Source organism: Podarcis erhardii (genome assembly GCF_964252035.2).
Source record: "Podarcis erhardii genome assembly, chromosome: 5".
NCBI lineage: Eukaryota > Metazoa > Chordata > Lepidosauria > Squamata > Lacertidae > Podarcis > Podarcis erhardii.
Genome location: NC_138509.1, coordinates 14788621 through 14815908, shown reverse-complemented (window position 1 = coordinate 14815908; position 27288 = coordinate 14788621). Strand labels below are relative to the sequence as shown.

Here is a 27288-nt window from a genome sequence, read left to right as displayed (position 1 = left end):
AGTTGCCACCCCAAAAATGGTGTGGAGGCCTACCAAGTTTCCCTATTTGCAAGGCCATTTCTCCTAAACAATGCCCACCAGCCCACACCTGACATCATATGTGATGTCAGGTGTACCATAGGTAGAGATGTAGCTGCAGACAGCAGGACTGGACCTCCCCCAAGCACACCAGCTGATTCACAAGCTGTTCAATTCTGTTTGGTTTGGATGTTTTGGAAGGGAAACTAACTGATACTACAAAACCTTGTAGAAAGTAGGATTGAACCCTGTGTGCATCAGTTGAGTGGGACAGCCCAGCTGCCAATCACCTGACTTCACTTTAACACTTGTCAAAGTGGGGGAGATTTTATTTTATTTTATTAAGAATCAAATTTCAGAGTCAAGAGCTGAGTGATCTACACTGCAATCCTATGTATGTTTAGTCAGAAGTAAGTTCCGTGGGACTTACTAATAGGTAAGTCAGGCAAACCTAAATTGCCAGCCCAGGAGCTTTAGCCACCTCAGATGGAGTATTTTTCTCTTTTGAATAATGCACAGCCATGAGGCCAATGCTGAGCAAGGCACCACATGCCCAGCTGTTCTCTGCTATTTGATAGTCCTAGCAGTGGGTGAGCAATGTCTTGCATCATGGCTTATTTTCATAGGCAGAGTCAGAAGGGTCCTAGGAAGGCCAGATTATTTCTTATGGAGCATTTCTGAGGGTGCTATAACTAAAGTATTTTGTGTTGTGGGGCAATCCCAAGGCAGGTGGTGCTATGATTTCTTAAAAATTATTTTTGGTTGCTACAGTGAGGGCGGGACGCAGGTGGCGCTGTGGGTTAAACCACAGAGCCTAAGACTTGCCGATCAGAAGGTCAGTGATTCGAATCCCCGCGACGGGGTGAGCTCCCGTTGCTCTGTCCCTGCTCCTGCCAACCTAGCAGTTTGAAAGCACGTCAAAGTGCAAGTAGATAAATAGGTACTGCTCTGGCGGGAAGGTAAACAGCATTTCCGTACGCTGCTCTGGTTCTCCAGAAGTGGCTTAGTTGTGCTGGCCACATGACCCGGAAGCTGTATGCCGGCTCCTTCGGCCAATAAAGCGAGATTAGCGCCACAACCCCAGAGTCGTCCGTGGCTGGACCTAATGGTCAGGGGTCCCTTTACCTTTACAGTGGAGGGTAGCTCCTAATGTGACACACTTCCTCCTCCTAAACAATTAGCATTTGCTTGTAGGAACAAGAATCTGAAATCAGTTACTTTTTTTCTTTAAAAAAATGTGTACACACACATTTTCACACACACCTTTATTTCCCTTTGTGTATATCTCTGAGGAAGCCTCAGTCAATCTAGCCTTCCTAGGCTGTCTGTAAAGAAGAGAACCAGTGAACATGCAACACAGTCTGCTTTTGTGCTACTATTGATTGGGGAATTTTTGCAATTGAAGCGTGCCTGCATAGTTTTGGCACATGGGTTACACATATAATATTTATCTGTAGTTATACTTTGAAGAGTGCACCATTCATTCCCTACCCCTCCAATCCTGAGCTGTAATGCAGAAACAATCCCTCAGCAGGAGTAGGGAGGAGAAGAAACACCCAGCTGCTCTTGATTTATTCTGGACTGAGGTTGAATGCCAAAAAAAAAAACCTGTTTCTCGGGGGGCAGAGTGTGGGCGGGTGCAGGGGACTCCTTGGTCCTGAACAGGGTAACTCTGCCCCTGAAGGACCAGGTGTGAAGGCTAGGAGTAATTCTGGACTCACAGCTGTCCATGGAGGCACAGGTCCAGGGTAGCTGTCTATCAGCTGCATCTGGTACCTGTCTGCACACTGTCTCACCAGAGTGCCACATGCCCTGGTTATCTCCTGTTTAGACTACAGCAACATGCACTAGGTGGGGCTACCTTTGAAGATGGCTCAGAAACTACAACTAATCCAGCTAGACTGGTGACTGAGAGCAGCCCCCGGGAGCCTATAACACTGGTCCTAAAACATCTACATTGGCTCCCAGTTTGTTTCCGAGCATCATTCAAAGTGTTGGTGCTGACCTTTAAATCCCTAAACAGCTCAGCCCTGTATACCTGAAAGAGTGTCTCCATCAGTGGCGTAGCGTGGGTTGTCAGCACCCGGGGCAAGGCAAGTAATTTGCACCCCCTAACCCGTGGATTTGCGCCCCCTAACCCTAACCCCCAGATGTTGCGCCCGGTGCGGCCGGGCCCCCCTGCACCCCCCACGCTACACCACTGGTCTCCATCCCCATTTTTCAGCCCAGACATAGAGATCCAGCTCTGAGGGCCTTCTGGTGGTTTCCTCATGGCAATGTCCTTCTCGGTAGTGGCACCTTCTCTGTGGAATGCCCTCCTGTCAGATGTCAAGGAGATAAAGAACTACACAACTTTTAGAAGACATCTGAAGTCAGCTCTGTTCAGGGAAGTTTTTAGTGTCTGATCCTGTTTTAGTGTCTGATACTTTTTTGTTGGGAGTCACCAAGAGTGGCTGGGGCAACCCAGTCAGATGGGTGGAGTATACATTCATTCATTCATTCATTCATTCATTTATTATTCTACTAGGACACAGCTTAGGTGGGCACAAACACACTGTTTTCCCTGTATTGTTCACACAGTACATTTGTTACTGTGGCTGATACTTCATGCACTCAATTATATGTAACACTCAGGCCTAGATGAGACAGTTTATTTATGATTTTTTTTCTTTAGTGACAGTCTGAATCATGAGAACTATATACAGTGGGAGGGTTGTTTCCCTCTTTAAAACATGAAGTACACTCTGAGTATTTGCTTTTCTTTCATGTTTGATGCCGTTAAATCAAATTGGGGGGTGAAAGTTATAGGGTCATATCTTCAGGGGGTTGGACTAGATGACCTTTGGGTGTCCCTTCCAACTCTACAATTCTATGGTTCTATGATATTTGGGCAGGGGGAGCTAATCTTGATGTTTATTTTGCTCAAGGAGGCTTAGTTTGGTCAGAATCGAGTATAAACCTCCAGAAATAATGAAAAATACAATACTTTTGTTAAATGGGCCACCACAACCACTAGAGGGCCATGAAAATGGGCTTATTAGACTCATCTACCTATGTACTATCTGGAACCAAAGCGGCACATTGGTTGCCAGATACAATTCCCCACCCCCAGCTCTCCCACCCCACTAGCATATCAAGCAACCCCACCCAGCCTTGTGGACAGCAGGATCTAGAAACAATCTAGATTAAAAGCAACGTGCTAAGGATGAGCATGAATAATTCTGGATTGGGAAAAACTCAATTTTTGTTCTACAGACTAGTCAGTGTATACAAAGTCTGTGTTTTGTATCCAGGGACCTATGGTACATGTAGCCAGAGGAGACACTAAAGGAGCTTTATCGAAAAACAGTCTATAAATCAGCTATTGACCTGCCCTCCTTCTGCATCTATCTTTTTCTCTCATCATTCTGTTTAATTCTTCTACAGTTCCTTCTTCCCAAGCATGAAACTTTGGAGTCCTATTTCATTCCTCTCTTTCTTTTTAAAAATTTATTGTATATAAGTTACTGCCATTTTTGACTTTTTAAATATTGCCAACCTTCTCTTTTTGTTCCCTCTTTTTGACTACTACGGTACTTAATGGTTTAGTTGCTGGCTTGCCTACATTTCATCTTTGTTTAACTCTTTATTCATTGACTACTTTTTTCTTTACTGGATTCAATTTAAGCTACAATACTACTTCTTGCTTTTAAATCCCTTCACTCTTCCCCATCTTTCTCTTTTGCCCTACATCCTTCTGTCAATATGTTCCTCTTTGCTAAACCTTGAGTACTTCCTCTGCCTCCTGACATTCAGCCATCTCTCCCCCTTGAAACAGGGCTTAGACCACATTCCCAAAGAATCTCACTCTTCTCCCTTCATTCTGCCTTCTGTGCCCCTTCCCCTCTCCTTATAGCGGTATCTTTTTTGATCTGTTCTATTTCATATACGCACTGAATTGCAGGGGTGGCTAACCATTTTCAGGCAAGGGCCACATGGTAAATTGAGTGTGACCAAAGCAAAAATGTAGGTACGGCTGAAGTAGAAAATTGAAGCCCTTTTAATAACTTCCCCAGAATTCCCATTGCATATTTATTTTATTTCTTTGTTGTTTATTTAACTCCCTGCTTCCATCCAAATCCTTCCCTTCGTTTAATTGCCCCCCCCAAAAAAAACCCCATTTATCTCTATCTCTTCTTTCCATCAACGAACTCTTCTCTTTATGAAACCCCAAATCATTTTATCTTCTTTCCATCCAAAGTGAATCCATCTCCTTCCTTAATCATCCTCTCCAATTAATTCTATTTGTACAACATCCAGTGACTAGCTATTCAGGCATAATAATAAACAAGTAATAATAAGCAGTCTGTTTACAGGGTTGCCAGCTTTTAATTTCAAAAATTCTGGGACCTGGCTGAAGCCAGGGTTGGGTCCAAGCAGTAGAGCTTAGAAGATTTGCTGGGTCCAAGAGAATAACAATAGCTTCCTATTTATTTTTTTGTAACATAGTTTATGTTCATTTTCATCTTTAAACTGTTTAAATGGTTGTGTCAAGATAGATCATTGTCTACATTAGACATATGACATGCAACAATTACATAAAAATAAAACAACAAAAAACACTCAAATAAACATTTCTGAATATATAAACATAGTTGCATTGAAGTTTATATACCAAAATCATTAAAATTATTACAGATATGAAACGATGTGTAGTAATGTTTATTGGTTAGATTGATGACCATAAGTAAAAGTATTTTGTATCAATAATGATTTGAATTTATTGGGGGGGGGGAATATGTATAAAATATGTATTTCCTTCACTCGACTGTGCTGTAAACTCTGGGTACTGATCCACCATATACCTCATTATTTGTGTAATCAATAAAGTCACACCGGACTGCATTCTTCTGCAGTTTTTAGCATGGCATTGAGGAGCTGAGCAGGGAAAATGGGTGTGAGGGCAGTCTTGACTCCTGCTGTAGCTACTTCCTCTTTCTTCTGATCTTTCTTCAGCTGCCATGCCTTCCTGAGCTCTGCGGAACTTGTGGAGGGCAGCTATGGTGGAGCTGCAGACACAGTACAGCAGGGATCAGCAAACTGTTCCAGCAGGGGGCCGGTCCACTGCCCCTCAGACCTTGTGGGAGGCCGGACTGTCTTTTTTAAAAAAGAAAATGAACAAATTCCTGTGCCCCACAAATAACCAAGAGATGCATTTTAAATAAAAGCACACATTCTACGCTGATACCCAGACCGTCCGTGGGCTGGATTTAGAAGGCGATTGGGCCGGATCCGGCCCCCGGGCCTTAGTTTGCCTAACCATGCAGTACAGCATGTCTCACGTGTCACAGAGTGTGAAATGGTGTTCTCTGGTTCATCTCCCATTTACTTAGAAGACATCTGAAGGCAGCCCTGTTTAGGGAAGTTTTTAATGTTTGAAGTTTAGCGTTCTGTTGGGAGCTGCCCAGAGTGGCTGGGGAAACCCAGCCAGATGGGCGGGGTATAAATAATAAAATTATGATTAGTAGTAGTAGTAGTATACTTGGTGCCTCAGGACTAGAAATGGGGAAATCTGTTGATTTCAGTTTCTCATCTTTCCCGTCTTAAGTTCAGTTTGCCACATCCATTCGAACCGCTGCTTATTTTAAGGAGTGTGTTCAAGCTGGCTTTTCCCTGAGAAGCTACGTCCTGAAACAGTTGGGGGCACGGGAGGCCTTGCCCTTGCTGGATGGCACACCTGGGACTTTTATGGGCAGGACATAGAATGTGCCCCGTAACACATCTGCTGTTTTTGAACAGGCTGGGGGATGCTTTGGGGTCCAAAGGACCTTTGTGGTAGCTTCTTCTTGTTGTTTTTAAACACACACACACACACACACACACACACACACACACTCTACCTTGCACATATAAAGGACATGCAGCTGCTCTTATTCTCTAACCTCTTATATTTGGCTCTCTGTGTTCACTGTGACAACTGCCGTGGAAAAATTGTTTTGCCTGCCAAAGTTCACTCAACTTTGGCTATATTGAGAATGTGTTCTTCCTATACTGCATCAGTTACTCTTTATGGATCATATGTAAGGATATGAACAGGGTCAAAATGAATAGGGCATGATCTAGCCAACTTTAAGCACATTTAAATCCAGTAGATTTTGATTGAAATGATGTAAGCACATGTGATTAACTCTGCAGCTGAAACGCATGAGACAACCAAGTTCTTAGCTTTGCTGGATCATGCGCAAAGTGTTTTGTAGGAGTTAAAAATTCAGCAAAGCACAGGACATCATCTGTTCTGTAAAACATTCCAATCTTTTTCACTTCAAATTCAAATATCTCACTAATAGAAATCTACTGACTGGGTTAAAACTTGATTACGCTCATCATATTCTACAGGCTCAATATGTTTTTCACTCCTGTGTCTACATACACTGATTTACACACTGCTATATATACTTCATGAAAACATACAGATCACTCTCTTTCAGCCTTTATCAGAGAACCCTTGCCTTTATCAAATACCTGTCGATCTGCTATTGCAGTGAATTTCCGTTGATATGGACAGACTTTCACAATTCGTCCTGTACTATAAATAGTCCAGCCTTTGGAGTTGTTTGCTTTGAGGTTGTACTGCAATGTTGCTTAATCTCTGGCTGATGTAAAAAGTGGTTCATATGACTATGTCATTCTGTAAAGGTTATATGTTCTTTATTTTCAATGGGGAGTGAGATTGAGCTGCAGAGAACTTAGTTACATGGTTAAATAAACTGCTGCTTGCATGGACCTCCCCTTCTCAGGCATTGTCACGGTCTAGATCTTATACTAGGACAAGGGGTTTCTATGAACTCTAGTAACATGCTGGAAAGTATTGGAGATATTAGGCAGTCCAACACCATCCCACAGTGCTATTCCACTTGCTTTCATATAAAACTGGAAGGGAAATGAGGCCATGATGTGCTCCTGATTCACATTGCAGTAATTTCAGGTGTTCTAAAATCAAAGCTGCTTGTGTTGAGTAGCTGTGTTAAATGGAGGCCCTGATGTTATATGACAGCATATGTCACTTTGACAGTAGTCAGAAATACATAAGAAGAATTTGGTGCTTTTGGGAGGCAGTGTATGTCCAGCCAATATCACACAGTAATGCATGCAGACATTTTTGTGACAAACAGTGCAGTAGACACCCTTCCACCTTCTCCCCCTACAAAGTTCATGATGGGAAATAGTGGAGGAACTACCTGGTCCAGAGAGAGGAAAACACCTATTACACCCTTTCCTTATCCTGATCTCACAATGGATCCTTGCATTGTTCCGGCAGTACATTGTAGCAGGAAGAGCTGGGGCTATATATATTTTACCTTTGCTGATAAATTCCAGTCTTATAATTCTCCCATCAGGAGGGTTCTTCCTTGGTGATTCCACGTTACTTTGCCAATTCAAATTTATCCCTCCTAAAAAATCTCATACTCAGCTACAGCTGTTAGAACAGGGAGCATGTTGATAATTGTGTAACATCTGGAAAGTGAGGCACCACTAAGGGCTCATCCATGCTTACTTTTTTGCCACTTTTCTAGGCACAGATCCGGACTTTCCCTGTCCAGGTCCAAGCAGGTGTGTGTGTGTGTGTGTGGTTTATCTTTCTTCTTCCCCTGGCATGCTTTCCCTGGGGAAAGCCATGTTTTACCACTGATCAGAGCAAGTTGCAACCGGGTTTTCCATGGATTGTCATTTGCTCCAATTCAGAAGCAGATTGTGGGTTTTCCTGGGGCAGACTGGGACATTCTTCTTAGCAGTTTAGGAATAGCCTGGGATCCCACATTCCGTTGTGGCCACCTCCTGATGTTTTAAAACAAAGGAAACATAACTCCAAGATGGGAAACAATCCTCTTTTAACTCCAGTAGGTCAGTTGCCCAGGGTCCAACTAAGATATGAAGGCAGTCATGTTTGTTTGTTTTATTCACATGTCTGCTCCATTTATGACTAATTATTTAGACATGGTTTCAGGCCAGAGTCAGTCTTGGTTGCTCTGAGGGATGTTACCTATTGTGAGAGGGACAAGCAGACTGTGACCTTGCTTCTCCTGCTTGATCTCCCCATGGCTTTCTGTACCATTGACCATGGCATCCTTCTGATCTGTAGAATGGCCACTGGGAAAACTGACTTCAGTTTTCTGTTCCTACCTGGATGGAATTGCATTCTACAGAAAAGAGCAGGTTCGCAGCTTGCGGATGCTGCTGAATTCAGCAGTGTCAGTGGAGGCTCAGGTGGCCTCAGTGGCTCGGAGTGCCTTTTTCCAGCTCTGGCTGGTTTGCCAGCTACAATTTAGGTCCAAGGTACCCCAGGGATCACCTGAACCCTTATATCCCAGCTCAGTCACTGAGATCAGCATCTCTGGTTGTTCCCCGAGTTGATGAGCCTCATTTGGAAACAACAAGAAACCAAATCTTTAGTGATCAGCCCAGTCCTTTGCCAAAAGAGATTCAACAGGCTTCAGCCGTTTCAACTTTTGAACGCCTGCTGAAAACTTTTCTGTTCTGCCAGGCCTATGCAGGCATCCTTCCACAGTGGTCAATTGATGCCTGTTTTAAACTTCTTAATGGTGATGAATGGCCCATCTCCATTTGGAGAAATCTACACCGATGTTATCCTTTGCAAATGACTGTATCAGAAAAATGCCATTTGTGAAGCATGCCTGAGTATCAGGAAAGATGACAGTGTTTTTGGATTTAGTGCCTTCATGCTCAGTGACTCAAAGAGTCCCCTCTCCAGAGCGCAAGTGTGGAAACATTTGTGGCAAGGGACATGTCCTATTTTAAACCCCATCTATGGGAGGAGGATGGGAAGTGGAGCAAGTGTTTGACAGTTGACAATGTCCATCACACTGTTTAGTGATGATGCCTGGGGGGTAAAAATAGAGAGAGTTACCTCATGGCTTTCAGCAGCAATGTCGAGGAGACAAAAGAGAGGCTTTAAAAGGCTAGTGGAGCTGCAGGCAAAGGGCCTGGGCTCTTTTAAGGTTTTGGTTCTGCTCCAGAAGGGAGCTGTTCTGCTTCTCCCTCTGTTTATGGAGAGCTGTGAGTTAAGAGTGTGTGACATGCCCTTCTCTCCGGGACTAGATGTTGCTTTCAAGAGCTTGGACCAACCATATGCAGGTACCAGTTTATTTTGCATGCCAAACTTTTGCAAGCCTCCTCACAGACAGAGGCTCCACTTGGCATAAGGGGCTTTGCTTTCAGATGGTTTGTATTGCTGTGGAAGGAAGCTGTAGGTGAAAGGTAGCTGAATTTTTGGACAGTAGGAAGTGGAATGAGGAGAACCAGCTGGAAGGGGCTTTAAACATCCTGTCAGTTGTGCAGTGACTAGTTGCCTGATGTGATCACTAAATTATAATGGCCGTAAAGAAGGTAAAACAGTGCCGATGAAAATAATTGGTGGTTGATTCAGGACAAGGAAAAGGAAGCATGCCTTCAAAAAAGATGCACAGTGATTTTATGGAATTTGCTCCCACAAAATATTGGGGTGGCCCCTTGGAGGGGCTTGCTCTGGAGGGTGACTAGAGAGAGTGACTCATGGTGGGGAGAAAACTCATTGGCTATTAGTCATGATGGCTACTGGGGATCTCCACATGCAGAGGTGAGGAGGGCAGACAATGCTGTCTCCATCCCTGAGCTACTTGGAAACAGCTACCTTTGGAAAAAGGATGCTGAACTAGATGGATCCTTGGTCTGATCTTACATGATTATTAAACACAGAAGATTTCAGGTTTATTGGAATTTCAGCTATTGTTTCCATTGTACTTTGTACATTCCGTGATTTTTTTATGAGGTGTATAGAGCCCTGTTGGTATCTTCAGCACCTTCTGTTCCCACAGATTTGTCTGTCACTCGTCTTGACCTTCAGTGTGCCCAACAGTGGAATGGATAACATTCCAGAACAGCCTGTATCTCAATGGTTGTGCCTTTAGAATGGATGGAGCAGCAAAGGGAGGAGAAGGAGGAAAAAAATGAGAGGAGGCTGAAGCAGGAAGTGCTGCCTTTTCTCTTAGGGCATTTTAAACATGATATTAAAAATGTGTTTGAGACTCCTTCCTATTTATTTTTTTAATGTCTCCTATGAATACTGTTCATGCATGATGAGGGAGAGACAAGAAACGGAATGCACACACTGACTACACTGGAGTTAATTTTCATTAAGAATCATTTTACAGGCAATTTAAGTCTCACACGTGAAAATGTTTCACTATGGTTATCTTGGACCATTGATTAAACGTCAAGAAAAATCCATCGGAAAAATATTTCCCCCCGTTTTTATTTTAAATGTTTTCCATCAAGTTACCCCCTCAGATTCCAGAAACTCTTCAGCAGAGAAATGGAGATGGATGATAGCCTTGACTGCAATTGACAAGGCATCATTTTCTTCTTTAAGGTGATGAAATGTGTTTGGAATCGTGTATCCGCTCGTGGCTCCCATCATGTGCTCTCTCCTTGCAGCACGCCCTTGGCTTGTTGTCTTCTGACCTCTCTCCCCCCTGCCCCACTCATCCCCACTAAAATTCTCTCTGTTACAAACACACATACTATGCTTCTCTGTGCTGGAGTAGAGGACATTTTTGCTTGAGCAGCACATGCAACAAAATGAGGTGGCAGAAAAATACCATTTCAGATATCTGCAAATGGAAGATCATATTTTTACATGCTGCTTTACATTTATTTGTTTGTTTGTTTGTTTGAATTTATATATTGCTTGATTGTAGGGGGGAAAGACTTGAAGTGGTTTACATTCTAATAGAAAACTAGCACAGCGCAGGAAGGGGGCTACTTGAGCAAGAATCATAGAATTGTAGAGTCGAAAGGGACCTTTCACTTTGGTCTGCCAGGGGAGGAGGTGTTTCCACTTCCTGGAAGCTATTTGTGGGGGCTCATCTCAAAAGTCGCCCACCTGGAGCCTGACATGGTACACCCTACTCAACTCTGCATGCGTAGACCCAGCCTCAGTCCTATGAAACCTGTCTTGGACTACCACAGGCAGTGGGAAATTGTGACCTTGATTTTTCTCCAAACCTCAGATCCAAACTGGAAGAGCCAATGTCAGAAGTTTTCTATTTTCCCCTATCCAGCCAGCTCTGATATCCCCACATTACCTGAATACCTGGCACCGTACTGGTAATAGTTAGCAGGAGGGGCAAGAACATTCCTCATGTTGATAGGTAACTCTTAAGAACATAAGAAGAGGTTGCTGAATCAGGCCAGCGGGCCATCTAGGTCTGCATCCTGCTCTCACAGTGGCCAGCTAGATGCCCGTGAGAAGTCCGCAAGCAGGTCCTGAGTGTAAGAGCACTTTCCCCTCCTGCAGTTTTCAGCAACTGATATACAGAAGGATACGGTCTCCGGCTGTGGAGGCAAAGCAAACCATCATGGTAGTAGCTGTTGATAACCTTCTCCACAAATTTGTCTAATCCTCTTCTAAAGCCATCCAAGCTGGTAGACACCACTGCCTCCTGTGGGAGAGAGTTCCATGGTTTACTACAGTGTGAATAAGTACTGTATTTTACACATATGAACATAAGGCAGGCTTGGCTTTCCAACCAGATTCCCCACAGTAGCCTGACTGTGCCTCTCTTTTTGTCACTGTTCCTTGCAGAGCTTCATCGCAGTGAGAGTATGCAGGAAAAGAATGTGAAAGAAGCCAAAACCAAATGCCGAACCATAGCATCCCTGCTGACAGATGCGCCCAACCCCCATTCCAAGGGCGTCCTGATGTTCAAAAAGCGCCGCCAGAGGGCAAAGAAGTACACCTTGGTCAGCTTTGGAAGTGTTGATGAAGACCGCTGCTATGACGAAGAGGACGGCGTCTTCCCAACCAGCGAATCCGAGTTTGACGAGGAAGGCTTCTCTGATGCCCGGAGCCTAACAAACCACTCAGACTGGGACAATACTTACCTTGACATTGAGAAGCCCAAGGGGCCTCCTGCCCACGAGCAGGATCAGGCTCAACAAGGCCTCAGCGGAGTATCAGGCAGGGGGGCGCAGTTGTTTGAGCAGCAAAGGCAGAAGGCTGGTGAACATACTGTGGAGAGAGTCCCTACTCATGAGCCAGAAGAACAGCCCCCACCTCCACCTGTCCTTCAAGTGCATAACGTGTTACACAATGAAGCCCCCACTCCACAGAAGGCAGAAAGGGCCCCTCTGAGTGTCCAATTAGAAGCTGTACAGGTCTCTAGCCAGCTGCCATCACCAAGTCCTGCTCAACTCCAGTCTCCATCAGGCATCTTCGGAGGAGGAGGTGTGGGCTCCCCGAACTCGCCAAGTGCCACCAGCATCTTCAACAGATCCGCCCGACCTTTCACTCCCGGTTTTCCCGGGCAACGTCCTATGACTTCCTCTGTCGTGTTCAGACCATCTACACCAAGGAAAAGCAGTGAGAGTTTTGGTGGACAGAGAACAGCGGCGCCTCCTTTCTCCCCTGTCACTCCAGGGACCACTCAGCTTCCTGCCGCTCCCATGGCAGTGCAGCCTAGTGGCCCAGCAAGTGCCTCTGTGTCTCTGTATATCCCAACCCCTCCATCGTTGGTGCAACTCTCAGGGCCTGGAAATTCTGCGGAGGCCAAGCCACCCTCCAACACACCCCGAACCTCCACAGCTTCCATATACCTATCGGCACCTTCTAAGCCAGCTGCAGAGGCTGTCGCTGCTACACCCCCGCCATTGCTGCCTTCCCAAGGCCAAGAGACGGCTTCTTCGACTTTGTACATCAGCCCGGTCCAACAGCAGCCCCTCTCCCAGCCCTTCACTGCTGTAGCGCCGGCCATCTCACGGCCTGCTTCTGAGCCCTTTGCCTCCAGGGAACAGAGAGTTGCAGTTCCGGCTCCCAGAACGGGTATCTTGCAGGAAGCTCGCCGGCGGAGCAGCAAGAAGCCCATGTTCAAGACTGCGGAGGAGAAGAAGAAGAATTCCCCCAACCCCGAGTTGCTGTCTCTAGTGCAGAACCTGGACGAAAAGCCCAAAGGAGACCACCACGGGGCAGGCTTTGAGTCTGGGCCCGAGGAGGACTTCCTCAGCCTGGGGGCCGAAGCCTGCAACTTCATGCAAGCCTCAGGCCGGAAATTCAAGACCCCGCCCCCAGTAGCTCCTAAGCCCCAGCAGTCAAAGGCCTCTGGCGGACTGGTGAACGGCTCCTCCTCTGCCAACGACATATCCCATTTGAAGGGGAAAGGGGCAGAGCTCTTTGCCAAGCGACAGAGCCGCATGGACAAGTTTGTTGTGGAGTCTGCTCTAACACCGGCCCCAAAGGCCAGAACCCCATCCCCGACCCCTTCCCTGCCTTCCTCCTGGAAGTACTCCCCCAACATCCGCGCCCCACCCCCCATTGGTTACAACCCACTGCTCTCTCCGTTTTATCCCCTGGCAGCCAGCAGGTCGCAGGCCAGCAAGGCAGAGAGCAAAGTGAAAAAGGGGCCCAGCCAGAAATCGGGGATCAAGGCCATCGACTTCATGCGCCACCAGCCGTACCAGCTGAAGTCCGCCATGTTCTGCTTCGGGGATGTGCCAGGCTCTGACGTCCAGGCCTCCTCCGCAAGCCAGCAGTCCAGCCTGTCTTTCACCCCGGCCAAGCAAGTGCCCGTGAAAACAGCCCGGACCTATGAGATCCGCCGCTTCTCCACACCTGCTCCAGCGCCGGCTTCCAGCAGCATGGCCCCTACGGTGCTGGCCCCCCGCTCTGCCACCACGTTGGATGAGCCTGTGTGGAGGACAGAAATGACCTCCATCTCTGCACCCGCTTCCCCAGGGCCCTTCCAGGTGGCTCCCCCACAGTATCTAAGCTCCCCTGACCTCAGCCAGCCAGGCAGGGGGCCTTCCCCAAGCCGACCCTCCTCATCCTCCAGTTTCCAGGTAGCGAGACCCAGGTTCTCAGCTGCGCAAACTGGGATGCAGGCACACATCTGGAGACCAGGTTCTGGTCACCAGTGAAAAAGAAATAACGCTTCCCCAATCCCCATCAGTGGGCTTCTTCACACATTGTGGTTTTTTAGGTGTACACCTAAGGGTTGGGGGGGACGTACATCTTCAAATTTAAAGTGTAAATGCAGCAGTTTATCCTAAAAGTGCACCCACCAGAGAGCTACGATTGGCTGCAGCTCACTGCTGAGTTCCCACTTTGTGGCAAACCCAGGTTTGCTGCCGTGTAGTAATGTGTTGAGATGGCCCACACGCGCAAGGCATGCGTTTGAACAGAATAGTTACCTTTAGCTCCTCCCCTCCCTTTTCTGTTTAAGTTGAGTTCCTGTAAATTAGGACAATGAAGCCAAATGGGAGGCAAGCAGCCTCCTTTTCTGAATCACTGAACTATCCACTTTTTGGACTTGCGACGTTTCCAAGGGATTTAACTGTGTGTGGCTGGAGCAAGAGAAAAGTAGCAACGATAGAAGGGTTTGCCATTCACGTAGCAGCAAGATTCATAACCGCCCTAGGAAAAGCAGTGCTGTGCAGCTGTAAGCAAGTGCATTTTTATGTCTGAGAACAGCTCCTCGCCTCATCATCTGGAAGCCCCGTGTAGCGTGAGCGTGGTGGTAAGGTGGAAAAGAAGCAGTCGCAGAGGCATGGATGGACCCTCCTAATTGTCTCTCAACATCTGCCTGCTAAAGCCCACAAATTCAAAGTTTTCATCACTCTCTTCCAAACAGGATTGTCTTGGAAGCCTTTTGTGAGTTCCTTGGGGAGGCAGCCAGTGATGTATTGCAAGTTTCCGCTCATGCTAGGCGTAAGATACCCAGTCTTTGCCCTGCCTTAACTGAGAGCAATGCTGTAGCACAGCCAAAGTTTTCCAAGGAAATGCAAATTGTTGTTATTATTTCTTAAGTTTGTATATGGCCATTCATCTGAAGATCCCAAGGTGGTTCACAACAGAAAATCACTTTCCCTTTTACATTTACAGGAAAGGCTTAGCAGGCATTTCCTCATTATCCCTGTGTTATATCTCTGTCTCCACATTAGCATTATGAAGCAAATATGGCGACTGCCAGGCATGACATTTGCCTTGTAACATGCCGTTCTCTCTTGAAATGCCCCAAGACTATGCCCCAGAATCATCTGCTTCTTCAACAGATAAGTCAGATAGAAAGTTTGAAAGCAACTGGTTGGAACAGATGTGTGTGCCATTTGCTATGTAATTAAATGAGACAGGAGACACAAATTCCTCAAAGTTTCCTGGTCCTCCTCTGAACAGCTGAACGAGAGGCTGTGCAGGACTGCAAGGGCTGAAAAGCAGCATGAGATGAGAATTCGAGGTGAAAGAGGCACAGAGGCAGCAAGGCAGTCAAATGACTACTTCTTTATGGCAGTAGTGGGGTGAAGGTGTGTGAAAATGCAGGGAAGATCTTCTCTCTATCTCTCTCTCTGCTTAGTAGCCAATTTGCATTGGTCAGAAACCGGACAATATTGTGTGTCGAAGCACCAGAGAAGGAGAACCCTTTCAGAAAAATGAAAGGAAGACCAAGTGTGGAATTTAGGAGTGCAAGGTTTGACATTAATCTCTTGCTAGAATAGGACACTGTAAGTGGGAGGGAGGAATATGTGAGCAAGTGTGGGAGTGGTTTTCAGAGTCCACAGGACAGAGTTTAAAGGCGTTCCTGTATCTCAGATGCTTGGTCCAATGTCTGACAAGCTAGCAACTGGAAATGCAATTCCAGGGCCAGTTTTTGTAGACTCTCCCAGGTCAATGAAAGCTAGCAGGGGGGAAAGGGATGGCTAGGAGTTGTATATCTACCGGTACTCAAAGCCAGGAAGGGATAGAACAGGCAGCTTGCTGGAAAAACTGCCCTGGATATGCTTGGGGTGTTTTTTGCATCCTCAGAAGCAGGCGGTGGCCATACCAAAACCAAGAAAGTCGGGGGGGGGCAGAGATGGCATTAATCAATGCAATATCTTTAATTTCTGTCAGCATAACTTGAAGCTTCTGAGTTTGGCCTCTTTACCCATTTGCACGAGAAAATAACTAGGTAAGGTATGAAGCAAACCCAGCCCCTGTCCCCCAGATATTTAATATGATGGTAGGGAGATCCCTTTAACAAAATGCTGCACAGTGTATACCTGATTCCCACACAAACTAGACCTTGCCTGGCTTATCTTGGCCACTGTCCAGGCCAGTTCACAATGTATTATTTGTATGGAGGCCCAGGTAAAACACCAAAGTACAAGGGGCAGGCCACTGTTCCCCTGCCACCAGTGCCTGCAGAAGCAGGGGTCTAATTAATTGTTTGTACTCTTGGGGCATTCAGTCTCTACTCAGAGAGAAGCGAGGGCAGGACTTTTTTCCCAGCCGGAACTCACTGAAACTCCGTTCTGGCACCTCTCAGGTGGGTGCCATTGTCATTATAAGAGAGCAAGGGAGGTGAGTTCTGGCATTTCTTTTTCTAGAAAAATAGCACTGAGTGAGGGTGAATTGACTAGGCCCATGACTTCCCATGGTGCATCATTGCTGCACAGTTTAGAGCCATTTGTGAGTTTTGGGGGTGAAGTTCTGATGTGGGGAGGCTCCCCATGTGATTTAGAGCCCTATGTGTTTGCACATGAGGAGACTGAGCAGCTGAATAAGGCTTGTAGCATGGAGAAAAGCATATGTTTTGGCCAGTTATCATGAGGCTCAAAAAGCAGCTGAGATGCCGATTCCTTACTCCCTGCTGGTTGGAGAAGATACACACACACAAATACATATACAGTGATGCCCCGCAAGACAAATGCCTCGCAAGACGAAAAACTCGCTAGACGAAAGAGTTTTCCGTTTTCGAGGTGCTTCGCAAGACAAATTTCCCTATGGGCTTGCTTCGCAAGATGAAAACGTCTTGCGAGTTCTTGCGAGTTTTTTCCCCTCCCCCCCCTTTTCTAAGCCGCTAAGCCGCCAATAGCCGCTAAGCCGCTAATAGTGCTAAGCCGCTAAGCCGCTAATGGCCGTGCTTCGCAAGACGAAAAAACCGCAAGACGAAGAGACTCGCGGAATGAATTAATTTCGTCTTGCGAGGCACCACTGTATACTGTATATATGAGAATGCTCCTGATCCTGTGAGTCAGGTGATAGCAAAGACCCAATGCCCTGTCACTGCCTGTTACCGTAACAGTTTGGTGCACTCTTATCTTATTGTAGATGGAGTCTAGATATTGTTGGACTACAAACTCCCACCATTCCCAGCCACCTTAGCCAGCTGTAAGAGATTATGGGTGTAGGAGGCCAACAACATCTTGAGACACAATGTTGAAGAACACAGGCCTGATCTCAGCTGTCTGTTGCAGGAAGTTATCCTTTCAGCAGGCGATGGTGTTTGAGGTAGGGCTCCAAGTGCAAGAGGGTGGATAGGTTCAAGGAAGAGTAGATAGATATAAAATACATTGAAGAATACTAAGTCTGAAGAATGCAAACCTGTCATTCAAGAGGGAGACAGATGGAGCACAAGGGTGGTTTATAATGTGCGGTTTACACATCCAGATATGTACTTAGGCCCAAGGTCAAATAAATTTGGGAGGCCTCAGCCTCTGTGTAGTCTTGCTGACCTTATGCAGCCAAGTTTGAGTGTTGAGACCTAGCAAAATCAGGCCTGGGGAGGTAGGGTTGATCACTGGGACATACTTCTCAAAGTTGCTGTGCTGTGAAATGCAGGTTGCCAGTTTCTGCCTCTTGAGCCTCCTGTGTGTTTAACAGCTGCTTGACTGTCTGCAAGAAGCACTGTAGTGATGGTGGCAGAACCTCCCTGCCAGGCCTGGCTTGCTCTGCAGCAACCAAAGGTGAAAAAGCTCTCTTGGTGCCCTTTCACTAAGAGCCCTCCTGGAAAGGCTTAGTACAGGCTGGAAGTATGGATCAGGGTAGTGATAGGCTTACCTTTGAAAACGGGTGCTGGGCACCATGAGAATGTAGAAGATAGGCTGTTCCCATTCCTTCTGCCTGACACAGGTTTTCATCATTTAAGAAGAGGTGTGAAATGGTGGAGGGAGGCAGCCTCTTTGCAAGAAGCCTGAGAAGAGAGCACACTAGAGGAAGGGATCCAGTAGCTCTCTTCTGCATAACAGCCCCTGTCGAGCCAGTCTGTGCTCTAGAAAGGTTCCAAGTCCAATCTTACAGCTTAGGAAGTGAAACCAGGATCTAGAATTCAGAACAGCTTAGGAAGCAATACCGGGAGCTAGAATACAGAACAAGAGTTGGGAGCAAGGCATTTGGAGGAGCTCTTGATGAGGCTTCTGTCATTTTCACGGTCACACACAACCCAGCTGGAAACCACATCAGTGAAATTTTCACATTACCCTTTGTCAGATACCTTGTCATTGTTTACTATTTAAACCGGCAGCTCTCTTGCTTCTCCAGGAGGGTGTTCAAATTTCACATCCAAGAAACGAACCTGCCAGCAACATCCTGAAATACACAGGGCTGTACATCTCAAGCAGTAAGAAAACTTTGTTCTGTTCTTTTGGAAATATTTTTATTTCATTTTATTTTTGAAGTTAAAAGTCACTTTACAACTGCTTGTGCTGAGGAATAAATTTCTGATACGCACTTTAACCGTTGCATTCATTTGCCTCTTTCATTTTCAGTTGCTTTCACGGTGTGATCCCAAAACATCTTCACACTTGAACCAATGCTGTTACATTCAGTCAAAGTGACTCTGCATTACGCTAAGCTGCCAGTCTAAGATAATGAGAGAAGGCGACATTTAAGTAGCATTGATGCTGCTCATGTAATAAGCTGCGTTTTCAGGCATAGGGAACCGCTGGTCAGGGATGATGAGCATTTTAGTCCACCAATGACTGGACAGCCACAGTTTCAGTATATCCGTGTGATACAAAATCTTCAAAGCAAGTGAATGAAACATGGTGTATCCGGAGATGGGGAGGGAACTCTAATGACAGACTTCAACCTCTCACCTGTTGGATTCTGAGAAATGTATTGCTCCCCCTCCTCACACACATAATGTACACATCTTGACTGCCTTATATTTCCCACACTCCTGCAATCCAGCCCTTTCTTCTGGTGCATATCCTGTTAGTCACAAACAGATTCAGTGGGAAACAAATACACAGAAAACACTGGAGAATCAGAACCAAACCTGAAACTCCCTAACAGCCAAGAAAAAAATCAGGATTCCATACTCCACATCCTTGCTCTCATCTGTGAAAGTTGTGGGATTCTCCAGCACCATTTGCCCCTCCCCCCTTGAAAAAGTGGCTCTCTGTTCCTCTCAACCCATTAAGACGCTTCTATCTTCTTCCCTCACAATCAGAGGAAATGATGGATGCCTCTCAAATCCCCAAATCTCCCCCTGGAGAGTTCTCAGTGGTCTATGCCCTTTTGAGGCTGCCCTTTGCGGTTTTAGCATGAGTTTTAAGGCAGGGAATAAGGAAAAGCTCTTACAGTCACCTCCATTGTGCTCCTAAACAAGGTCCCTTCCGCAAGTTGTTTACAATATAGCAGGTTTTAAAAAACCAGTGCAAATATGTGCCTTTTCTGCTATCATGTATTAGGCCCACTGTGCATCTTGCAAATGTCTTCACTGAAAGGTCAAATCCACACTATTCATGGCTTTCCCCAAAGAATCCTGGGAATTGTAGTTTATCCCCCCACAAAGCTATAGTTCCCAGCACCGTCAACAAACTAAAGTCCCCATGATTCTTTGGGAGAAATCATGTGCTTTGCATGTATGGTGTGGATGTGAGCAGATTCTAATTCCTCCTTTACAGAGAGGATATAAGGCAGTCACACATGCGCACATGGCCACTAGATGGTGGTCTCGTGCTTCCATAGCCTAGCAGGGTTCTGCATTCACCTGCTGTAGTGATAAGTTGGGAGGATTTAAAATCTTATGGCAGACTTACAAATCCTCTCCACTTAATCTTTTGCCCTTTGGACTTCACAGAGAATCACATCTGGCAATTACTCTGTGCCACATATTTGCAGGGTTGCAAACCGATCGCACATTCTTGGCTCTGCAAACGGATGGCTTGCAAAAAATCTGTTTTGCTCCACCTGCGCTGTTATGATCACAGTCCGTGTCACAATTCTTCCACTTCGCCCAGCAGGCAGCTGTGGTCTAATGATGCTAACCTTTTGTTGCTTGTGCAGGTTACAACTAGTAAGGGCTTGCTGTTTGCTGCTGCCTTAGGCTCTCTGCAAGGGTGACATGCGTCACACACCACTGAACTACAAGAAAAACAAACGTCTGCGGAAAACAGAAATGTAACAACTCAGCATGGAAGCATCATGTATGAGGTCTCATTTAGAGGTATGATTTTGCATTTAGTGGTAGGAAAATATGGTCACATCATCAACATACATTTAAAGCAATGGCTTCCCTCAAAGAATCATGGGAACTATAGTTTGCTCCCCACAGAGCCACAAATTCCTGCACCCTTCACAGACTTCAGTTCAGGATTATTTGGGGGGAAACCATGTGATTTACATGTGTGTGGCCACATAGCTGGGTTTGTAAAAGCCTAGAGGTTTTGCATTCCCTATGTCAGATGCAACAAAAGCATCAGTGGTTTAAAACCAAATACACAGAATAGAAATACAACAGAGCATAATTTTCTAAACCAGTTCATCCAAGAACAGAACGAAAGGGTGAATCTAACCCTAGCCCACAATATTCAATCTATAATACTAACTAACTAATAATAATAATAATAATAATAATAAATTATTATTTATACCCCGCCCATCTGGCTGGGTTTCCTCAGCCACTCTGGGTGGCTTTCAACAAAACACTAAAATACAATAACCTATTAAACATTAAAAGCTTCCCTAAACAGGGCTGTCTTCTAAAAGTCTGGTAGTTGTTTTTCTCTTTGACATCTGGTGAAAGGGCATTCCACAGGGAAGGCGCCACTACCGAGAAGGCCCTCTGCCTGGTTCCCTGTAACTTGGCTTCTCGCAGCAAGGGAACCACCAGAAGGCCCTTGGTGCTGGACCTCAGTGTCCGGGCAGAACGATGGAGGTGGAGACGCTCCTTCAGGTATACTGAAACAAAGAAGATAAACAGAAAGAAAAAATGGGGGGTGTCAATTACTTAGGTTAAAATATGGATAAAGGTAAAAGGTAAAGGACCCCTGGACGGTTAAGTTCAGTCAAAGGCGACGGGTTGCGGCGCTCATCTTTCTTTCAGGCCGAGGGAGCTGGCATTTGTCCACAGACAGCTTTCTGGGTCATGTGGCCAGGATGACTAAACCGCTTCTGGCGCACGGAACACCGTGATGAAAGCCAGAACGCATGAAAATGCCGCTTACCTTTTAGAATATGAATAATATGAGAAGACAAGTGTAATCACAAAGAGGAAGAGGAGGGTTTGTTGTGTGCTTTTGAAGCAAAGCACATGAACCAAAGCTCCGCGTTCTGTTTTAAAGACAAAAATCAAAAGTACTTCTCATAAGTACTTCATAAGAGAGCACCTTCCGAAAATGGGATGAAAGGGAACCAACCCTCCAAGCAGAGAACCAGCTCCAGAAAAGCAAGCATCTGCCTTACTTCGGCTCAGTGCAGTGACCACTCTAAAGTCATCTTGCCCTTCTCACAATGTTCCAGTTTCTGCTTAAACAAACCACTTCACTTTTCCATTGCGCTAAAGTTTAGCACCTGGCTGCAAACAGCAGAAGAACTATTAGGACTCTGTTGTGAAATTTAAGGACTTGTTGAGGCAGCTTACAATGATTGGATTGGGATAAATGAGATACACTACAAAACACACATTTAAACCAGAAGCATTGGGTATTCAGGCAATTCTACTACAGGGCTGCAGGTGACGCTGTGGTCTAAATCACAGAGCCTAGGGCTTGCCGATCAGAAGGTCGGCGGTTCAAATCCCTGCGACAGGGTGAGTTCCTGTTGCTTGGTCCCTGCTCCTGCCAACCTAGCAGTTTGAAAGCACATCAAAGTGCAAGTAGATAAATAGGTACCACTCTGGCGGGAAGGTAAATGGCATTTCCGTGCGCTGCTCTGGTTCGCCAGAAGCGGCTTAGTCATACTGGCCACATGACCCGGAAGCTGTACGTCGGCTTCCTCGACCAATAAAGCGAGATGAGCGTCACACCCCAGAGTTGTCCATGACTGGACCTAACGGTCAGGGGTCCCTTTACCTTTACCTTACTACAGGGTAATATAGGCCTACTAAGTGACCTCAAGACGCCTTTCAGCTTAATCTACCTCACAGGGTTGTTGTGAATGAAATGTGGAGGGGGGATCATATACAGTACATTGGGCCCCTTGGAGGAAAGCCTGAATATAAATATAGCAAATGAAATAAAATTCACCTTGTAGTCACATTTCTTCCAGGGGTGTTCAGAGCATGACAGCCATAGGCTTGGGTCTTGCTCCATATGCCCAGGAACATGCAAGAAGACCCAAATACCTGACCAGGTTCCTTAAGAAAATTGAGCTAATTTGCATGCCAATACGTTGCTTACTTGAGTTTGTTGGCTGCTGTGATAGAATCTCCTTTTTAAACACGTTGAGCTTGTAGCCTTACGAGCTGACCACATGACAACTAGCAACAGCAATGAAATGGACAAGATGCACCAGCAACCGCCGTCCTATTGCAGCTTGTTATCCGTGACCTTAATTCAATCTTGCAAGAATGTAAGATGACACAAATGTCTAGGGCTGGGAGTGTCGATAGCTATATGTGTGTACACCTGGGGCAGAGCCAAGAATTTTGACTGCTATACCTTTCAGTAGAGCTGCACATGCCATTGGCTTTGAATATTTAGGGAAGTTCTGTCTTCTGAAGCTCTCTCCCTCACACACACAATTCTAAGTGCTGTGGATTTACAAGAGGAGTGACACTGCCAACAACGTGTGTTCCTTTGACTTTTGTATATATAGACAAGGAGGGTCAACATAGCTTCTGCAGGACTGGAGAGTACATAGATTTGTATGCAGAGCAACAGAGTTGCCATATCAACTTTCATAATGAGGGGCACAGCAAGCCAAACTCAGAAAATGATGTTAGGGACCTGAATGTGACACTTCTGCAATGTGTGGTGATACAAACCAGGACAGGCTCCCACAGAGAAACTGGGGTGAGAAACATGAGTCTCATGCTCTCCGCTGCATTATATCAAATTAGAACTTGGTAGGAACGACACGGGTGGTGCTGTGGTCTAAACCACAGGGCCTAGGGCTTGCTGATCAGAAGGTCGGTGGTTCAAATCCCCGCAATGGGGTGAGCTCCCATTGCTCGGTCCCAGCTTCTGCCAACCTAGCAGTTCAAAAGCATGTCGTGCAAGTAGATAAATAGGTACCGCTCTGGCAGGAAGGTAAATGGTGTTTCCGTGCACTGCTCTGGTTCATCAGAAGCGGCTTAGTCATGCTGGCCACATGACCCGGAAGCTGTCTGCAGACAAACGCTGGCTCCCTCGGCCTATAGGGCGAGATAAGCTCCGCAACCCCGGAGTTGGCAGCAACTGGACCTAATGATCAGGGGTACCTTTACCTTTACCTTTAGGAATGACAAAAGACCCTTTTGCCAAAGCAGTGCCCCTCACTGCTCACTGCCCTGGACCCTCACTGCCCTGGACCCTAATTTCAGAGCACCAAAGAATCTCAGGTTTCCCCAATTCTTTCTTCAGTTTTGTCAGAGCATCCTTACAATGCTACCACTCTAAGGAAATGAAACAAAACATCAAACATCCTTTCTTTCTTACAGTCATGAGATTTTTTTAAACAAATATTTAAATATAATAAACTGCATATAACCTTTAATGTAGGTTTTATATAATGTGATAGTGAGAAGCATGGACAGAACATGGTCCATACATTTAAAATTATCCCACTGTCACTACTGGCCATGCAAAGAGTCAGGATGAAGACCTTTCAGTCAAGCAGGCATAGTGGAAAGTACTTTCACTCAGGCATAGTCCCAGCCTGCCGTAATCCTACAACATGAGGACTCCACAGAAGCAGAGTCCACTGGGAATGACGGCTGGTCCATAGTCACCCTAGTAGATTAAGGTGAGAGAACCTTGAAGAGAGATCCCCACAGCTGGGAACCTTGACCGTAGCAGGAGAGTCTGGCCCTTTAACTACAGGAGACAGAACTTAGTGGGTGGGGCTTCCAGTCAATAACTACTATGTAGACCTGCTATAAAACTCAGCCAGTTGCTCTAGGCTCTTGCTACCACTTGGATGTGTTGCTTTAGCAGCTTTATCTATAATGCTGAACTCACAACTTGGGTCCTTTTGCCTGTACAGCCAGGAACTTCTGACCTCCGGTTTTGTGGACTATCACCCTTATTTGTGGTGGACATCCCTTCGGATCACAATACAGCCTGACCTGGAACTTCATATAGTTCTTCAACATGGAGGAGAGGCCAATGGACTGCCTGAGTGGGTAAAGTTATCTTAAATATAGAGCCTAAAGGGACATCATAGCTCAGCAAGCCATTCAACCTGGAACCTCAACAGCATACCATCTGGGGGTGGGATGTGCAATAACATAACATTTCAATTTGTAGCCCTAACAACTCCCGGCACCCACATGGAGAGGCCCCCATGGGATAGCCCATGTCTGAGAAGGGTGCTCTGGCCTGATAGCTGATTGCAAGAGACTGAGAGACTGCTTGGGAAAGGTTTTCTCTTTCAAAAAAGAAAGGGAATCCAGAGAGTGGATGCTCTGCAAGATCAGGCGCTGACATGAAACGACTCATACGTTCTTGCACAAGGCTATGGGAATGAGGTTACTTGCAGGGGAGAATGCTGAATGTATGAACCAAGACATGGAGAGCCTGCTTACCAGCAGCTGGCAAGACCCCAGCAGCACAGGATCCAAGGAAACTTTCAAAGAATTGAGATCCATCAATAGCCAGCCAAATCCCAAGTCTTGATGACTCCCAGAGCACTGTCCCACAATTGACAGTAGTTATGTGAAAGAGGAAAATTCAGCAGGTGTAGTTTGCACAACAAGCTGTCATTCCCTCTTCCGCACGATTATTAACAGCGCAAGAGCCCCGCCATCTTTTGCAACTGACCACAGTGGTTCAGAGTGTGAGTGCAGCATCCTCTTCTTCGGAAAGGCCTTTTCCTTTCAAATTCTATTTCTGATGGATTCAGGGACTCTGAGGTTGTGTTAGGGGGTTTCCAATAACTGAGGGGTCAGGGGCTGGGTCACAACAGTGCTGAGGGTAAGCATAAAAGCTCCTGGTGTCACATAACCGAAGCTGGAATTGCAGCAGTTACCAATGCAGAATCTGACAGCACTTGGTGTTTGGGAAGAAACACCTTGAATATGACCACCTTACTTGACTGCATCTTGCTGTCAGCAATTCCTCTACACTGCACCCTACACTGCACCCACCTGGCTGGGTTTCCCTAGCCACTCTGGGTGGCTTCCAACAAACCATTAAAAATACAATAAAACATCAAACATTAAAAACTTCCCTAAACAGGGCTGCCTTCAAATGTCTTCTAAATCAGATAGTTGTTTATTTCCTTGACATCTGAAGGGAGGGCGTTCCACAGGGAGGGTGCCACTACCGAGAAGGCCCTCTGCCTGGTTCCCTGTAACCTCACTTCTCGCAGTGAGGGAACCACCAGAAGGCCCTCAGTGTCCGGGCTGAACAGTGGGGGTAGAGATGCTCCTTCAGGTATACTGGGCCAAGGCCGTTTAGGGCTTTAACGGTCAGCACCAACACTTTGAATTGTGCTTAGAAATGTACTGGGAGACAATGTAGGTCTTTCAGAACTGGTGTTATGTAGTCCCGGCAGCCACTCCCAGTCACCAGTCTAGCTGCTGCATTCTGGATTAGTTGTAGTTTCCGGGTCACCTTCAAGGGTAGCCCCATGTAGAGCACATTGCAGTAGTTCAAGCGGGAGATAACCAGAGCATGCACCACTCTGGCGAGACAGTCCACAGGCAGGTAGGGTCTCAGCCTGCATACCAGATGTAGCTGATAGACAGTTGCCCAGGACACAGAGTTGACCTGCACCTCCATGGATAGTTGTGAGTCCAAAATGACTCCCAGGCTGTGCACCTAGTCCTTCAGGGGCACAGTTACCCCCTTCAAGACCAGGGAGTCCTCCACACCTGCCCGCCCCCTGTCCCCGCCCCCAAACAGTACTTCCATCTTGTCAGGATTCAACCCCAATCTGTTAGCCACCATCCTCCAAACGCCTCCATGCACTCACACAGGACCTTCACCATGGCTTTCACACTTGCAGCTCTTGCTTGGCATGCCTTGTGCTTCCAGTCCCTTGCTTCCCTGTGTTTCTCTTAGGGCACCTCCAGACTGCTTAATATTTTGTGAGACATTTAGGTTGCAAAAACTGAAGCAGTCTACCCTCTAGCACAACAAATCCATTTTGAAATTGAAATGGACTGTGGAAAGTGATGGGGAAACACTTTGAAAGGCACAAGATAGATGAATGATGAGCAGGACAGGACATAAATGCTCATTGTTCTTGCATAACCCACCTCCATGCAAACAAATCAGTATGAATGCTCAATGAAGACCGGATATAAACTAACTTCTGTGTATGCTTTGTGCAAGCAAACCAGGATGAATGTTAAATAAATAGGTCATCCAGGGGGAGCCCTCTATTCCCACAGTCCTGCTTTTCTCCAAATTTCCTGACACACATTCCTCTCAAGGAGTCAGGATTGCTCCATGCCTTACTTCCCTGCTCTGAGGCTTTCTAAATGGAGAGGCAACTTATAAATGTTAAAAGTAAATTTAGAAGGTAAATAATTTCCCCGTCTGCTGCAAGTACTCATACTTCTGTTGGTAAAAGTATGTGAACTGAAATGCAAAGTGTCTATTTTCTTCCTGCTTTGCACACTGGAGAGTTGAAACAAGTACACTGAGTCACCACTATGCCAACGGCAGCAGAAGTGACACGTGGCATGACATAGAGGGGCTGTGATCATATTGCTCGTCTGTGTTCCCCTCTGAGCCCCAGAACCTTTCCACGCCCATTCATCTCACAGAGCTGCCTGCCAAGTTCTGCAGAACTGCATGCCCCAACCGACCCATCTCTTATCAGCTTACAGCCCATTGCCCTTAAATGCATGATTTCAAATATGTAATTCATATAGCTTTTTATGCAGGTAGCAGCAATGCTTACAACCTAGAGGAAGGAGAGTGATGTGCAGAGCTGGTCCCCTGCTTGGTATCTGGCCCCAGGTTGAGGTAGCTGTCGTGGGAGTGCTGAGGTGCACTTTTCTCCCTTCCCAGCCTTGCCTGGGCTGGTGCTATCTGAGACTCTTGGACTCTGAGATCCCGTTGACTATTAATAACCCCAGGATGTCTGTGTGAGCAGTGTCTCCAAGA

At 46.2% G+C, this 27288-nt stretch overlaps 1 protein-coding gene and 1 long non-coding RNA gene across 2 annotated transcripts in view; both read left to right on the top strand.

Annotated features, from left to right (window-relative positions):
* SYNPO2L (synaptopodin 2 like) overlaps positions 1–16605 on the top strand; it is a 35090-nt gene extending 18485 nt beyond the window's left edge. Inside the window, exon 4 of the mRNA XM_081864242.1 lies at positions 11639–16605. Coding sequence (XP_081720368.1) covers positions 11639–13965 — 2327 coding nt within the window. The 3' untranslated portion in view covers positions 13966–16605. The remainder of the gene's footprint in view (positions 1–11638) is intronic.
* Positions 1–18538, top strand: part of LOC309343157 — a 103544-nt gene extending 85006 nt beyond the window's left edge. Inside the window, exon 2 of the long non-coding RNA XR_014157125.1 lies at positions 17474–18538. This is a non-coding gene — a long non-coding RNA (uncharacterized lncRNA). The remainder of the gene's footprint in view (positions 1–17473) is intronic.
* Positions 18539–27288: the final 8750 nt, after the last annotated feature.